This window comes from Artibeus jamaicensis, unplaced genomic scaffold, assembly GCF_021234435.1.
Source record: "Artibeus jamaicensis isolate MK-2021 breed Jamaican fruit bat unplaced genomic scaffold, CSHL_Jam_final contig_354, whole genome shotgun sequence".
Taxonomy (NCBI): Eukaryota; Metazoa; Chordata; class Mammalia; order Chiroptera; family Phyllostomidae; genus Artibeus; species Artibeus jamaicensis.
The window spans coordinates 35,575,428-35,592,568 of NW_026521803.1; the positions used below are offsets into that span (position 1 = coordinate 35,575,428).

The window sequence follows — 17,141 nt, forward strand, 5'->3', positions numbered from 1 at the left end:
CAACCAGAAATAAATCTGTGGCTCAGGAAACTGGTGGAAATAGAAAAGACGTTCTCACCACTTCTCTTTATACCAACTTCATAGTTTGCTCCGGTTGATAAGAGCCCCCCACCAGCCTTCCAGTTCCCAGGCTGGAAACCGGTTACTTTCAGACGTCTCTTTCCCCTCCATCATCTCAGTCTCTTCAAATCACTCACCAAATGCCCCCCACATTCAGGGCTTTCTCATCCTCCCCAAAGACCCTACCCTAATCCAGGTCCTCAACTTCGGCATCAACATCCTCTGTCTCTCTCCAGCCAACCTAAAACACAGCTCTCTAGTCACAGTGCATCCCAACTTAGACTTAAAGACCTGCAAGGAGAGGAGAGGCCTCCAATTCTGTCACACTCTGCTCTCACGGGGCATCTGAGGGAGGCAGGAGTCTAAGGTGGCCCCAGGTTCCCACACCCCTGCTGTACACACAACTTCTTCCAGTTATTCAAGCAAGCACTAATCTAAGTACTGCCAGGAAGGGATTTTGCAGGTGTAATTAAGATCAAATCAGTTGACTTTATGATAGGAAGATTATCTGGGTGTTCCCACCCTAATGAGGTCAGCCATTAAAAGTGACAGGGCTCTTCTTAGTGGGAGAGAGATTCAAAGTATCGAGAGGTTGCAAGGAAGGGAGATTCTCCCCTGCTGGCTCTGAGGATGGGGAGAAGGAGGCATCTAGGAGCAGAGAGCAGCCCCAGTTGACAGCCAGCAAGGAAATGGAGACCTCAGTCCTGCAACCACAGAAACCGAATTCTATCCCAACCTCACCTCTTTGAACCTCCTACACCGGGAAAATCCCACTTGTCTCTTTCTCTGTGACTAGAGCATTCACTTATCACAAACTGTAAGAGGAAGGATTCCTCTGGATGAAAAGCTCTCCGCCTGAGCAGACAGTGGGACCAAGAGCTACACAATGTGAGAGGGGAAGAGACTTTGAACTCCGATGCCCTTCCTGCAACACAGAGGAAGCTGGTGCTCACAGACCCTGGTCTGTACTGTGTGTTATGACGGGAACCCAAACTGGGGAGGCCCCCCTTCTGCAGGATCCAGGACTCCTCCCGAAAATAGAGAGACCTCACCTACTGTGTGTAAGATTATCACACAGTTGCCTAAATTGGCTGGCTAGCTCTGAAAATGACACTACCACACACTAACAACAACAACAACAACAACAACAACAAAGTGGAATAATTTTACTATACGTCAAAACCTAAGAGAACCAAGTTGCTTAAAAATATCAGACTTGACCCTTACTCTGCGTGAAACGTGCTTGGCTAGCCAGACTCTGACCTGCGCTTCTGTCATTCATGACCTGTTGTCATCCCTTGCTGTCATCCCTTGCTCCTGTTGTCATCCTGCCCCACCTTGCCTGCTAATAGACCCTTCCATGAAGCTGCCCCAAGTTCAATGCCACTGTCTGCTCGCCTTGTTGCCCTATTAGAGTCATCTTTGGAGAATGGGTTCCTCTGAAAATTGCTGAAAGATATCACATAGAGTTTCTCTGCATTTGGTTTTCAGGCACATTCCTTCTCTGGGGTTTTAATACCGGCTACGTGGAAAGCCTCAGGATCAGAGAACAGAAAGGTGCTTTCGTACGCTGTGTGCATGAAAGTAGAGAACAGTCAGGCAGACTGTGCTTCCTAACAGATACGCCAACAGGGTTCCTTCCCCTCTTTCTGTAACATTCGCGTCACTCTCCATAATCCATCACATGTCCACATGTGAGAAAATGACTAGCTTCCATAGACACTGGACAAACTTGCTGTAACAAAGCGGGCACCAGCTGCATTGCAGATGCATTGCAGAATTCTACAAAGGATTTACAATTTATGCCTGATATTACAGTTTTATATTTGTATCTCTTTTTTCTGGCAGTGAAAATCTTGGGTCCTGATTGTTTCTAATACCAATATTACTATCAGCAATAAAATTACCTAAATTTTAAGATTTCTTTGCAGTAATTTTTGGTCTTAGAATAGTTCCCATTAAAGATGTACAGATGGAGTATTACATTCGACATTTACTTGGAATCATTATTTTCTGGGTATGGATCCTACCAATATGAAATAAAAATAGGCTTTTTAATCGTTGGCATTAAAAATGTAAATATAAACAAGAGTTAAGAAATTGTGCTTAGACTCCTAGAGACATTTTTACTGTTTTTATAATGATATTTGCAACAATTTTGTATGTAAATATCTTTAAGGGTGCATTTGAATTCTTAATATAGACAAAAGAGTTGTCACTTCTTCAATTCACGGCATAAAGGCAAAAATTGGCCTTGGATTAAACAAAATATTTTGGGGGAACACAGGATACTTTTATTCTTTTGCTACTACAATAGTAATATATAATCATCGCAGAAAAGTAAAATACTACAGAAAATAAAAGTAAAAAAAGCAGAAAAGAAGAATTCTGCAAAGGGGCCTACAAGTCAGATTTCCTTGTTGTCATACAAACGCACATTAATTGTGTTCCTCCCATTGAGAAACTGGCACCTTAAGGAGGCCTTGACTCTAGCTGCTATTATATTTCAAACCCTAAACATATCTAAATCTTGAAAAGGAAGTTCATCTTTGAAATTATCTGTGGAGAAGACCATCCAAGGTTAAAGTCCACTTCTGGCCCAGATTTGGCACTTCATTCTCAATACACCCTATAAGTAATAATACAGTTGGGAGGATTTTGACTCTTCCGTCATAAATGAAGAGTCAACCATTTCTTTCAGCGATCAGATTTCACTTAAAAAGTGATAAATACATCTGGAGCTGTAAAGGGGAGGCAGATGGTCAGAGGTCAGGACTTTGCTCCATGCTTTGTTCTTCAAACTACCATTCTGGTAGTAGGTGCCCACAGGTACTCATCGCTTGGGCATAAGTGAGGCACACCTGTCACGCATGTTACTGTACTTTATATGCATTTGAGTCCCCAAAGCACGAGTTACTTATAAACGAAGAAATTTGGTCTTTAATGTCCAAGGAGCAAGAGAAACACTCACCATCAATTTTGTCCACCATGACAGTGTGGCAGATCGCAAGCAGGAAGAAGAACTGCCGTACTTCTGGATCCTTCCCCGACTGGATTTGCTCGATGAGGTAATGGTCATAAAATACAAATTTCCCATCGGCATGTACATTCCAGCTAAAATCAACTTGCTAAAAGAAGAAGTGAAAAGGAAAATGTGTTTAAAAAAGAATCTGGGCTTAACAAATGAGATGAACTTATCTTTGAAGCTAAGTTTTGTGCAAAATCACTGTAGGATTTTAACACATTCTTAAGGTCAAGAGGCTCATATCTGCTTTTTAGATACCTTGTTGTGGGTTGGAACTATGTCTCCACAAAAGATACGGTGAAGTCCTAAGCCCTGCAATGTGGGAATGACCTTAATTGGAAATAAGGTCTTTATGGATGTAATCAAGTTAAAATGAGGTTATTTGGGGTTATGGTGGGCCCTAGCCCAACAACTGCTATCTTTCTAAAGACGGAAATTTGGACACACACAGGGAGAGCACCAGGTGATGACAGGCAGACATCTGAATGTCACATCTGCAAGCCAAGGAACACCAAGGATTGACAGCCACCACCAGGAGATGGAAGAGGCAGGAACGATCTGCCCCTTAGAGCCTGCGGAGGGAACGTGGCCTGCTGACACCTGACATCGGACTTCTGGCCTCCAGAGCTGTGTAAGAACACATTGCTGCTGTTTTAAGCTGCCCATTTATTTTGTGGGGATTTGTTACAGCAGCCCTAGGAGACTAATACACACTGCCAGCAATTCCTTAAGTTAGACGACTCACCTCTATTTTGCTATGATTGTGTTGAGAAGCATCCCGATGGTCTCCTGAAAAACAAACAGGACGAAACAAACTGAGCCTCCACCTGCATCCAGATGTCCTGCCTCACCTGCTTTGGGTCTGTGTTGGTGGGGGTTCTACGGGTCTCACAGCCTGTTTCTGGAAAGCCCCTGAGTCAAGGATATTTTTTATTTATATTTTTTAAGAGTGGTAACAAACAAACAAACAAAATAGAACAAAGAAGAATATTTGGTATAGTCTGCCCATATTTCCTATCTGGCTCTTTATAGAAAAAGTTCGATGACTCCTGGTCTAGAAGTTCCCTCTACAGCACAGTGTCCTCTGGGCCAGTTTGTGTCCTTTGAAGCTCTTAACCTCCCCCAGCTCAGCGGGCACTGTCACCACGCACATGAGAACCACGTCCTTAGCCCTCCGGAGTCCCACCTTTCTCATGGATGTTTGCTATGTGAAAACATATTCACAGCATAAAGTTTTCTACAAGTGGAATGAATATGGTATTCTGATTTATACCTTTTTCAAAAGAGTTGTATTAAATAAAAATTAGAGCCCTCTACCCAGAAACAGTATAAGCCTTGATATATTTTTTTTTTTCGGTAAAGCACAGGAGAAACTTTATTCTTTTTTTTTTCTTTTTTTAAAATATATTTTATTGATTATGCCATTACAGTTGTTCTATTTCCCCCTTCATTCACCTCCATCCTGCACACCCCTCCCCCACCATTCCCCCCCTTTAGTTTATGACCACGTGTCTCAAGTTCTTTAGATTCTATATTTCCCCTACTATTCTTGCCCCCCATCTATTTTCTATCTACTGTCTATGCTACTTATTTTCTGTACCTTCTCCCCCCTTCTCCTCCTCCCACTCCCCTGTTGCTAACCCTCCATGTGATCTTCATGTCTATGGTTCTGCTCCTGATCTAGCTGTCCTCTTAGTTTGCTTTTGTTTTAGGTGTGGTTGTTAATAACTGTGAGTTTGCTGTCCTTTCACTGTTCATATATTTTTTATCTTCTTTTTCTTAGATAAGTCCCTTTAACATTTTATATAATAAGGGCTTGGTGATGATGAACTCCTGGAATTTGATCTTTTCTGAGAAGCATTTTATCTGTCCTTCTATTCTAAATGAAAACTTTGCTGCATAGAGCAATCTTGGTTGTAGGTCTTTGGATTTCATGACTTGGAATACTTCTTTCCAGCCCCTTTTTCCCTGTAAGGTCTCTTTTGAGAAATCTGCTGAAAGTCTGATGGGAACTCCTTTGTAGGTGACTGTCCCCTTAGCTCTTGCTGCTTCTAGGATTCTCTCCTTCATTTTAATCTTGGCTAATGTAATGATGATGTGCCTTGGTGTGTTCCTTCTTGGGTCCAACTTCTTTGGGACTCTCTGAGCTTCCTGGATTTCCTGGAAGTTTATTTTCTTTGCCAGATTGGGGAAGTTTTCCTTTATTATTTGTTCAAATAAGTTTTCCACTTGCTCTTTCCCTTCCCCTTCTTGCACCCCTATAATTCTGATGTTGGAACATTTAAAGATGTCCTGGAGGTTCCTAAGCCTCTCCTCACTTTTTTTTTTTTTAATTCTTGTTTCTTCATATTTTTCTGTTTGGTCATTTTTTTTCTTCCTTCTGGTCCACTCCCTTGATTTGAGTCCCAGTTTCCTTTCCATCACTATTGGTTTCCTGTGCATTTCCCTTCATTTTAATTAGTTTAGCCTTCATTTGTTCCTCTAATTTGTGACTAAAATCAACCAGTTGTGTGAGCATCCTGATCACAAGTGTTTTGAACTGTGCATCTGAAAGTTTGGCTATTTCTTGGTCACTTAGAGTTATTGGCTCTGGGGCTTTGAGTTCTTCTTGAGCCATGTTTTGGTCTGTTTGCACCTGTTATGTATGAGGAGGGGAGCCTTAGATGTTCACCAGGGCGGGACCACCCAGGTCTCTGGGTTGTGACGTTGTATGTGGGGGCGGGGTCAGAGAGGGAGCAATAGCAGTCCCCTCTGCTACTTCCCACCACTGGGGCCTGCTCAGTCTGCAGTCTGTCTCACTGCTCGCTCCTTTGCTGGTTTATCTGCATGCAAATGTGTGACCGCGGTCAGCCTGCTGCTTAGTGCCCTCACTGGGTCTGCCCGTTGCTACCCCACACCTTGGATCTGACCACAGCTGCCTGTGTTGGGGGGTCTTTCCTGCCCAACCAGGCTCCACTTCAGGCTTCGATCCTCTTACCAGTCTGGCTGAACGGTTCGTTGTTGTTGGACTTCCATATAGTTCAATTTTCTGTGTTTTGGCTGTGTTTTTTGTTACTAAAACTTTATTATCTTTAAACTTGGTTGTGCGAGGAGGTACAGTGCTTCCACCTATGCCTCCATCTTGGCGGAAGTCTAAGCCTTGATATTTTTATAAATATGCAGCATGTTTCAAAATATTAGAATAAAAATAAAAAAATAATTGTGGCAAAACATACATAATATAAAATGTACTATACTGACCATCATTGAGTGCACAGTTCAATGGCATTAACACATTGACCCCACAGTGATTATCAATGAATTGGTAATCACACTGTTGTGGACCACCACCACCATGCACTTCATAGCTCCTTATCTGGTAAAACTGACACCCATTAAATCACTCCCATCCCACCCACCTCCCAGCTTTGGCAACCACCATTGTCTCCCCTCTGTGTCTCTAGCAGTTTGACTACTCTAGACACCTCATATAAGGGGGATCATACAGTATTTGCTCTTTTGTGTTTGGCTTATTTCACTTAGCATAATGTCCCCAAGGTTCATCCATGTGGTAGCACATGTCACCATTTCCTTCCTTTTTAGAACTAAATAATATTCCATTGTGTATACGGAGCCCACTGTTTTATCTTTTCATCCACTGACTGACACTTGGGTTAATTCCACACTTGAGCTATTGTGAATAACACTTGTAGGAACATCAGTGTGCAAATACCTCTCTGAATCAATTCCTGCTTTCAGTTCTTTTGAGTATATATCAGAAGTGGAGCTGCTGGATCACATGGTAGTACTGAGTGTAATTTTTTGAGGACTGTGTGCCTACTTCCTGCTGCTGACCTCTCCCATCACGTATGCCCAGTGCCACCAGTGATAGAGCTTCAGAACTCATCCGGGATGACCCATGAGCTCTGCACCTGCGATTCTGGGAAGGCAGGCTCTGGGCACACATGCCCAGGGGCTTGGTAATGGTTTCCACTCACCGTAGATTTGCCCATTGATGCAGCACTTTTTAAAGGTCATGACATTTTGTGTGAGCGTCCCTGTCTTATCAGAGAAAATGTAGTGGATCTGCCCCAGCTGCTCATTCAGCGTGGTGGTCCTCGCCTTAGCGGGTGTGTCCTTCTCCGGGTAGTACATCTGCAGGTCCCAGTTGATGAAGTAGCTCTGTCCAAGACGGATCACCTCCACACTAGGAAGACAAATGATTACCTTCAGTAAAGTTCTCAGATACGAGTGGTACGTAGTGGATTTTGCTGTCACTTGTACCTGCAGGAGGGAGCTGCTTATCTACAATGACAAAAGGCAGCCACTGGCCCATGTGCCCACCCTCTGAGTTCTCCTGACCAAACACACCTTTTCTCCAAGTTTAGGATCAAAGCGCTCTTCTCATTTCCACTCACTCTGAGCACATCCAGCCATGGCCACAGTGCCCCATGGTCAAACACAGCCCAGTGGGATGGGTGACATGGTGGCAAGCAGAGGGCACCACACAATGTGGCCATTCTCACTCTCTTTTCTCTCATCCCCTGCTGCCCTTGGGCACAACGGGAATGGCCATGTTCACCTTTGCCCCAATTGTAGGGTGAGTCCAGTAGGGTGCACACCCCTGTGTATTCTCAAGCAGAGGAAAGGGCTTTTGGCAAATAACACCTAAATTGTGATTCCACACTGTGAAAAAAGCATAGTTTTCCCCTAAATTCTTATAGGGTTATAGAGTGTCCAAAATAAGATAATTCTAAGAGGACTGTCTCAATTCTAAAACTGTAATAAGGAATGTCTCAGTTATAAGGAAACTGTTTACGTATCCAGCAATTGTTAAGGGGCAGAGGATGTCTTCTAACAAGTTACACAGATGGAAAGTAAGTCTCTCCTTCCCTCCTCCCATATGTTTCCTGAGTGCCCGCTATGAGCCAGACACCATCCTAGGTACAAGGGACACATCAGTAAATAAAACGGACAAAATCCCTACTATCAAGGAGGAGGTTACCTTCTAATGGAATCAGATAAATAAATAAATAAATGAGAAAACATATATTACGTGGTAAAATTTCTCTGCAGAAAATCAAAGCAGGGTAAGGGGAGATGGAGACCAACAGGAAGTGGAAGTGACATTAAGACAGAATGTGCAGAAAGGCCAGGGTGATGAGGGAATGACGAGATGAGCAAAGACCTGAAGGAAAGGAAAGAACAGTTGTGGATGAAGGATGTTCCAGGCAGAGATAGGAACAGGCCTGAAGGCCCTGGGACCCCTGAGAGTATCAAAGAGGCTAGACCAGCAGGAGTCCGGGGAGGGGCGGGAGGTCTGCTGGAGGTGGAGGAGGCCAGGACGTCGAATCCGAATCCGCTGGGCCTTGTGGGTAATGGTGTGGCCTCAAGAACGAGTATCCTGAGTGTGACAAAAAGCTACTGCAGGGTTGGAAGCAATGCAGAGACACTATCTGGGGTGACCTGATCTGACTTATGCTTCGGAAGGACCTTTATTTCCGGGAGAAATACAGAAATCTCAGGAGTCATGTGGCATGCATCTTTTAAACTGAAAAACTACACAAACAGTTTAATTTATAAAATACAGTTATAGTTTGAGACAAGAAAATCCGTGTAAGGTTTCCCTAGACAAAGGTAAAACTCATTTCAGTTTTTCTTAAAGTAACTGCAAACAGATGGCCCCCCTACACTTCACGTTAAAAGAACAACAGTAGCTACTTGTAATAAAATTAAAAAGAAAACAAATGCGCATGTAATAAAATTAAAACTAAACAAGTGCTTCTAATTGCAGGTGCGTATGTGACCCCGTGTGCCTCTGGGCTGTTACCATATTTTGCCAGGTAGAATGTGCACCCAGGTTTTTGGCCCAAACTTTCAAGGAAAAAAAATCTTGTTTTTAATTTTTTAATTCAATTTTTAATGTATATTTAGATACATTTAAAGATAGATATTTGGTTTTTTGTATTATAAAGAAATTTTAGCATTTATTTTTTAACATATTATGGTACAAGAAATTTTATGTAACAAATAATCATAAAATACAAGAACAAATATAAAGTACAAGACATTTTGTGTACCGGTAACAAATTAGTACTATGTCTTTATAATGTGCATCCTTATTTACCCCTCAAAATCTAGGGCAAAAAATGTACATTATACATGGCAAAATACGGTACTTATTGGAACTGAAAGCATACTCTAGCTGTTGAGTACATTTCAAGGCACAAATCCCTCTCCCCAAGGTCTAAAATCCAATTGGCCAGTGACAGTGAACTTGGATATTACAGGAAAAAAAAGTAAAAAAGGAGGCAATATCATGAAGCCAGGAGGCTACCATCCATCAGGGGCATGATCCTGACTCTTACTGTGGCTGTGACAGAGACATGGTCCAGAGCAGAGGCTGCAGCGGGGCAGGGAGGTCAGGGCCAGGAAGTCCAGTGAGTCTTACAAGGAAGGGCCGTGGTGGGTGGGGGAGGTCAGGTGGAGAATGTGAATAAGGAAGAGGCGGATTGGAGGTTAGGAAAGGTTTCCTGAAAAGGAAACAGCTAAGCTTTCCCACGACATTCTAAATCTCCATTCTCTCCCAGGCTCTTTCTCAGCGTGGGTTTGGGAGCCCACAGAGAGGGGGTCTTAACAAGCGAGTGACTCCTGTGGGAGCAGCACTTGACCTCTGAACTCCTATAGACTTATCTGTACACAGGCTGAGGTACAAAGTGCTGGGCTTGGCACAGAGCAGGCACCCAACTGTTAACTTCCTTTCCTTCTATTACCTCCAATTCTGAAATGAAAGTTATTGTCGTACTTGTTCCTTACGACCTTTGAAACAATTATTGCTAGAAAGGAAGGCACGAAGTTGTGAAAACACACTGCGTTTTCTCCCTAAAGTGAAAGTAGACAGCCTTACCTGACATAGAGAGAGATGGGCACCATGGTGTTCAGAACGATGATGTAGCCCCAGAAGTTGAGGAATCCACGGTAGGAGGGGGAAGAGTCTTCTCCATCATAGAGGTACCAAGAATAATTGCCAACTTGGGCCTCCCAGTAAGCATGGCCGATGGCAAGACCCGCAGAAATCAGGCTGAGAAGCACAAAGATCTAGAAGACACACAATATTTAAGTGTATGCTGAAGGATTTCCCGCTCCATGCAGTTCACAGACGCTAACTGACCTTGCTCAATACGTCACATGTTTTATAATAACTCAGTAGTCTATAAAGACAACACACTTAAGATAAAAGCAGTGCCATGAGAATGTTTGAAAGCCTATTGGATTTCTGCGATTGATCAATTTATCCTACATTCCACATACGAGGTGAAGTTTTATTCCAAAATTACATTTCAGAAAAGAAGATAGTGGCTTACAGTCAAATCCTTAAACACCCCTATATTTTACCGCTTTCCCTTAATTAGTTTTATTTTGAACAATAACATACTGTTTGGAGAAGATACCTTGCCTGAGGTAGGAAAGAATTTCAAACAGTGTTTAATGGGATGCCTCTAGGTAATTTTGGATGGAAATGAAATTTTTTTTTAAAGGCAAGGAAATTCCACCCTGATTTGGGTCATTATTCTTGAAAGTTTAATGATCGCTTAAAGGTTTAAGATCATTTAAGAAGCAACTTAGTAAGTATTCTCTTGTGGAAATTATTCCTTATATACTTAAGGAATAAATAAAAAAGCCAACTGTCCCAGTAGCATTTCAGTATTTGTGGGTAGTAATAAAATCTCCAGGGGCAGATTTAAACTTCTGGACACAGATCCAAAAGTGCTGTATCTCAAAACAAACTGGCACAGAGGGAGAGGTGATGAGCTCACCGTGAGTGCTCTCACCATAGCCAAGACAACGACACTGACCGTGTGTATGAGAAGTTCAAACAAAGTTCTCACGAAATGCGAGAGCAGGGGGGGAAAGTTGTTCCTTAAATATATTACTTTTATGATTTTAAATATGTACATTCAATTAAAGGATTGTAAGTATTATATGTTCCCTAAAATTTATATAGTCAAATTAAATGAAATACTTGAAAAACTATGAATCCTCTTTGGGACTGCTTAGTACTTGGGGCCACCCTAACGCAGCAGGCCCGAGACCGCTGCCCTTAGTAGGCCTGCTGCAAGCGTGGCCCTTGGCTAACATCTGGGAACTTAGATTTTGGGACCGTTTCTTGCTTCCTTATTTCTTATGCTCTGAAGAGAATGGCCCCTTAAGTCTCCTCGAGTATGCCTTACGCTGACCCCTGCTTTCCTCTGGGGAATCTGGAAATTTGGTCATTCCAGGCTGATGGTGCCTACATGACCAGTCCCCAGGCACTGAGTATCTAATGAGCGTCTCTGGGGCGGACAACCTTTCACATGGCTGTCACAAATCGTTGCTGGGGGAATTAACTATGTCTTGTGCGTCTCTCAACTGTGGGAAGACTCTGGAAGCCTGTGCCTGGCTTCTTCCAGACTTTGCCTCATGAACCTTCAGCCTTTGCCAATCTTACTGTAATAAGTCACAATAAATCAGAGCTGTGAGCACAACTATATGCTGAATTCTGGGAGTCCTCTCTCTAGTGAGACATCAGACCTGGGGCTTGTGGACCCAAAACACAACTTAGATTTAGGCTTGCCTTATTTGTGGATTTGTGCAGGATACATAAAAAAAAAAAAGTTTGCTTTTAACAAAACCACCCCTATGGAAGCTAACTGTAGTAAAATCAACCCTGCCTTAACTTCAGGAGCACAGCCCTGTTAACTTATCTAGTTCCCTGGTTTTCCAAAGGGTCACTCCAGTCAGCAAAATCATCAGCCGGGGCACCCTTCAACTTGAATTTTCATTCCCAAGGGAGTCTCATATTAGAAGGGAGCAGGTGAATTTCTGAGAAAAAGAGAGGGAAGCACCTCCACCCCCCCTCCAACCTTGGAGTGACTCATGCATTTTTCTACCTGGCCTACAGAGATAAGGTTTCTTTGCATTAGAAAAACATACAATAACACTAGGGCAAAAGACAATAATCTAGCCCCTGCTCTACAGAACAAGAAAATAAATACCGTATAAACCATGTAGTTCATCAAGTAATCAATTTTAGTTCTTTTAAATCTGGTTTTCCCACTATTCTTCATTATTTTAGTGTCAGCACCTAAAAATGGAAAATTCAATGTGATCAACCAATGGAAAAATCAATTCACTGGCCTGCCAATAAAATTACTCTTCCTCCGGGTTCGCTGGAGAAAGAATGGAAAAGCCATCCTCTCTATTTTAAATCTTAAAAGCAGCCACCAGATCGATTTCCCAACAAACTCTGAAAGTACCTGCGAAAATGACCAATCCATGGCAGAAATCGGTGTTCCGAATTACACAGCCACGCAACAAAATTTTATCGGCATCCAAAGGAAAACTCGTGTTTCTCCAAAACAGCGTTCCTGTAAACTTATCTAGTCGGTTATTGGGTTCTTCACATTCAATAAATCCTTTGAAAAAAGAGAGGATTTGTATAAGTACTTCCATGTGAAAGATTTTCAGCTCGAATTGATAGGAACCGAATCAAGCAGTTAAAACTTAAAGTAAGATGTGTTTGCACAAACCATCAAATGTTGCCAGGGAATTTTCTCTTTGGAGATATTGGTGTGTGGCTTCAAGCGCCATCTTGAACTTTAAATTGGTTTCTCTAAAGAGAGAGAGAGGGGGGAAAGAAGAATTAAATAGGCAAATTTTGGAGTTCTAAAGGGAACCTAAAGAAAATTGTACCAGGTAACATTAAGCATACCTAGAAGCAAAAGCTAAATAATGAGCTTTTTCTTTTTTTCCTTCTTTTCTTTTTCTGTTTGCAAACTCTCTGTTCATCTTTGAATGTCAAGTTTAGATGAGGTTGTCCCCTGAACTAGAGACAAACTCCTGTCCTGGGACATGTCGGTCCCCTTGGCTGTTTGCCACTGTGGGCCATTCCTCAATATGTGCCTTTCTCCTTTTAACTTAAATCTTACCACCAGCCTTACACAATTGAACTGCTGTTTAAAAACATAGCTTCTAATGTTTAATCATACTAAGGTGATTCTACAACACAAATCGCATTTTTTATGGAAAGTGTCCAGACTGTCAAGTTATTGTTTTCCAGAGTGAAGAAGTGGATTCCCTGTGGCTGCGAGAGAGTTCTATCTCACAAACCCCAGGTCTCGGGGTGTCCCACCTGCTCGGTATTCTCGCTCATGGGAATAATAGCTGTTTCATAGCTAAGACTGAACAATCACCCCACCAACTTCTAAAAGAACAAAGAAAGCTCTAGGTTTCACTCGGGCGATCTCAGCTTTCCATAAAGAAGCTCGGGCACACCCAGGGTGGAAGGGAAGGGGTTTACACCAGAGAGGGATCACAGGCTCTCACCTGGAAAGCCAGCGTGGGAGAGGCGTCCCGACTCTGCCACTTACTGTGTGGCCTGCGACAGGCCACTTCACCTCCTGTGCCTCAGTTTCCTCGGGGGGAATGTTAAGGGGATCTTACTACTTGCCATGGGGTTGTTGAGGAGATTACATGAGCTAAAACATAAAGCTAACCTAGCGACCTAGTAAGCACTCAATAAACGAATCAAAAACTGGTCGGAAACAGCACTGGACTCCCTTTCAAGGGGTAGCCTATAAATCATCAAAACCAGAGCAGGGAGAATTCAAAACTGTCTATTGGCAGGACATTGACAATCTGTTTTTCTTTTTTTCTGAAGTAGATTACATTAAGAGTCACTCGTACATATCTAGAAGTTGCTCGGCAGTTCACAAAGGGCTGGGCCTGCTATCTGCCCTGCACCCTTTCACCTCCTCTGAAGTGGGGCTCGGAGGCAGGTCTGCAAGCACCACTTTGCAGATTGGCCAGCGAGGGCCACTGCCGGACGGAGAGCGCGTGGTAGAGGCCAGGCCGGCTCTCAGGGCTTCCTGTCCAGAGGGCACAGCTTTCCAAGCCGTGACTGTGCCTTGAAAGGAGCTTTACCGCAGGCCCGCCTGTGCTCACTTACCCGTCCAGTTCGGCTGTTTCGACGTAGCAGAGGCTGTTTGGTTCTGAGCTGGACAGCAGCAGTATGTCAGCCTGTCGGGAACAAAACGTGCCCGTGACGCAGAGACCAGGGCGAAACTGAGTGCCAGGTCCGCTGGGGGGACAAAGTGGGAGAGAGGCAGGGCTGGTCCACTTACCGGAATGAAATCGTTTTTCTTCAGACGAATGACATCTCCCACTTGAATGTCCTTCCACTTGGTAACTTTGAACCTAAACATGAAAAATGAAGATAGATTATTGTTTTTTTTTTTAAAGTTACTGGCAAGAGATTTGGGATTACTTTTTCAGGAAGCCAAAGATTCTGGGAAAATATGTAAATCACAGGGAAAAGTTTTGCTAAAAGTTCAGCCATTTAACACGGAAGCCACCTTAAGGGGGTCACACTTCCTCTAAAGGAAGAGATGATGATGGTGAGGACTTTGAGGTCATCTTTCTATCCTAGGTCATGTAATGAAGGGTTAAGGGAGCTACTTAAATGTGTGGCAAGGAGACACATGACACCCCCTTTCGCTTTTGCTCAAGTCCTGTGTCTGCCCCTCTCCTGTCCTCTTTCATCTCCGTGACCCATCACCTCCCCCGTGGCAGGGCCTGGGTGGTGGGCCCAGGACAGGAGCACGTTACCGCTCCCCAGTGGGCCACCCAGAATCCTCAAGGAACTTCACAGTTTATCTCTTTAATGAGTAGGTGTCACTTTTATAATAAGTCTAATAAGGATATCGATGAAATAGAAAATAAAAAAGATGACTATTTTCAGCACTGAATTCCATAGGCAATACCCACTTACATTTCTAACAAATCTGCATTTAAAAAAAGTTTCAAAATATAGTCTGTTTTAAAGGTTTGCAGCTGTGGCTAGAGTGGCTCAGTAGATTGAGCATTATTGGCCTATGAACCAGAAGGTCGCCGGTTCGATTCACAGTCAGGGTTCATGCCTGGGCTGTGGGCCAGGTCCCCAGCTACGATGTGTGAGAGGCAACCAATCTACGTATCTCACACACATGAATGCTTCTCTCCCTCTCTTTCTCCTCTTCTCTTCCTTCTCCTCTCTCTAAAAATAAATCAATAAAATATATTTTTTAAAGTTTCCATACATATAAAAGGTATCCCCAACAGATATTACCAACCTACCACAATTAGTAAACTTAATTTTTTGGAGGCAAGAATTCAATTACCCCATTTGTCCTCCATGAATTTATGAATAAAAAAATCTAGGCATTTAAAATATATTTTAGATATATGCTTATATGCTGGTTTCCCCAATTTTATAAGACTTTAATGTACAATTCTTAATCCCAGGATTTTTTTGAATTGGCTTATTTCTCAATAAAGGAAGGTGTTGTTAGATTACATGTCAATATCTCTAAAACTGTAAATTAGCAATGTGTGTGTGTGTCTAAAATGGTAACTAAACAAGGGAACACCTCCTTCTCACAGCTTTTTGCTGGTGACAGAGGCGATTCCATTGGATTCTTCCATGGTTATGTCTGGGTCCCCTTAGGAGGTCATTGCAGTCCTGTTCCAGCAATGCTCTATCCCCATACAGGCTGCACTCCACTCCAGGAGCTGCTAGGGCCACAGACCTGCTTAATATGCGACCCCAACTCCCAAATTCAAGGTGACTCAGAGCTCCTCTACCAGTTAAAGGAGTTAGGTTGAAGGCTGGTTAGCCACCCTTCAGAACAATGATTCTAAGTGACTTCAAAGGCAACCTCTGGAATAGAATCCTCTTATTTGTGAAGGGAAAAAAGGCCACCTGCACATATTTATAGATTGACAAAATCTATATTCACATTGGACAAAGTAGGAGCAGGGCTATAAACAGGTTATTTTCCTCAGTGCTGACACACACAGTCTTTGGGTTGAGCCCAAGTCACTATTTTTAGCGCCTGACTTTGGAGTTCTGCCACAAGGCGCTTGCTCAAGAAACAACTCATTACTGGCCGGTGAGCTGGCACTTGGGTCCCCGTTGACTGTGTTAATTTAAACACTTCTTGAGTGCTCTCTGTGTGTCAGAGGCATTGGTGGACACAAAACAAATACTCAGGACAGTCTCCTTGAGAAAGTTAGAGTTGGAGACAAAAGATGAGACACCCACACAAGCAATTCAAATAAAAATTCAGATCATAATGAGAAAGATGAAAACAAAGTGCTCTGAAAAAGGGCAGTGAAGAAACCATCCCTCCTCCTGGAGAGCTGGTCAAAGCCCTGAACAGCAGAAGTCTGGGAGCAGCGGCAGCGGCTCTGGGCACAGTGCATTCCAGGCTGAAGCTGTGTGAACCCAGGAGGGCTGGTGACGCAGCCCCGTCGGCCGCCTCCCATAACGCAAACTGGTAGAGCCTCCAGGTCACAAAGGGAAACCAAGTCTTAGGAAGTGAAGAGAGCCCTTATGTGAAAGGGTGAATGCACTGAGAGACTCCTGATGATTATCTCCAAGTATGTTTCCAGACATCCTGACACACCGCAGCCTTGTAACTTGGTTACCGATGACAGACCGTACCTGCCATCCTTAATGACTTCACACGTCCTATTGTTGACTTCCTTATCCATTTTATGGCGAGCCTTTGGAAGAGAGAAGGGGGAAGTTTATTTTAATAACCTCGAAATGTAAAAGCATTAATTTCAAACTAAAAATCAGCTCGCAGCCACGAGGAGAAAGCTGCATGGGAGATCCTTCTTACCACGTCGTCCACCAGGTCCTTGATGGCTGTGATGCCCAGCACCATGAGCAATGGCACCAGAGTAGTGTACCACGCCAGGGTCGTGATTTGAGGGATTGCCTGGAAGGAAGAAAAAGACATTTATGTGTGCCCGTGAAGGCACAGCCGACCCACAGGTAACTGCTGATTCTAGGCTTGCTAATTCAACATCTAATCTCCTTCATCATCCAAGTCTGCATCCTGCAGAATGTGCAGAAAAGGCATCTAAGCATCCAGCTAATTTTCTTCCTACAATCTGATTTCTCTGGCTTCTGGCCTCCTGGAACAGAGCCCAGAGGACAGTGGCTCCTGGAATTGTCTCCTCGTGACCCTAAATGGAAACCGAGGAGGCTCTG

General features: G+C 43.3%; 1 protein-coding gene across 1 annotated transcript in view; it reads right to left on the minus strand.

The window, feature by feature from the left end:
* ATP8B1 (ATPase phospholipid transporting 8B1) overlaps nt 1-17,141 on the minus strand; it is a 112,092-nt gene that overhangs the window by 23,609 nt on the left and 71,342 nt on the right. Inside the window, exons 5-15 of the mRNA XM_037151978.2 lie at nt 16,768-16,866; nt 16,587-16,648; nt 14,227-14,299; nt 14,052-14,122; nt 12,634-12,716; nt 12,361-12,519; nt 12,100-12,188; nt 9,972-10,162; nt 7,063-7,271; nt 3,831-3,874; nt 3,032-3,188 (exon numbers count right to left, since the gene is read on the minus strand). Of these exons, the coding sequence (XP_037007873.2) occupies nt 3,032-3,188; nt 3,831-3,874; nt 7,063-7,271; nt 9,972-10,162; nt 12,100-12,188; nt 12,361-12,519; nt 12,634-12,716; nt 14,052-14,122; nt 14,227-14,299; nt 16,587-16,648; nt 16,768-16,866 (1,237 nt within the window). The remainder of the gene's footprint in view (nt 1-3,031; nt 3,189-3,830; nt 3,875-7,062; nt 7,272-9,971; nt 10,163-12,099; nt 12,189-12,360; nt 12,520-12,633; nt 12,717-14,051; nt 14,123-14,226; nt 14,300-16,586; nt 16,649-16,767; nt 16,867-17,141) is intronic.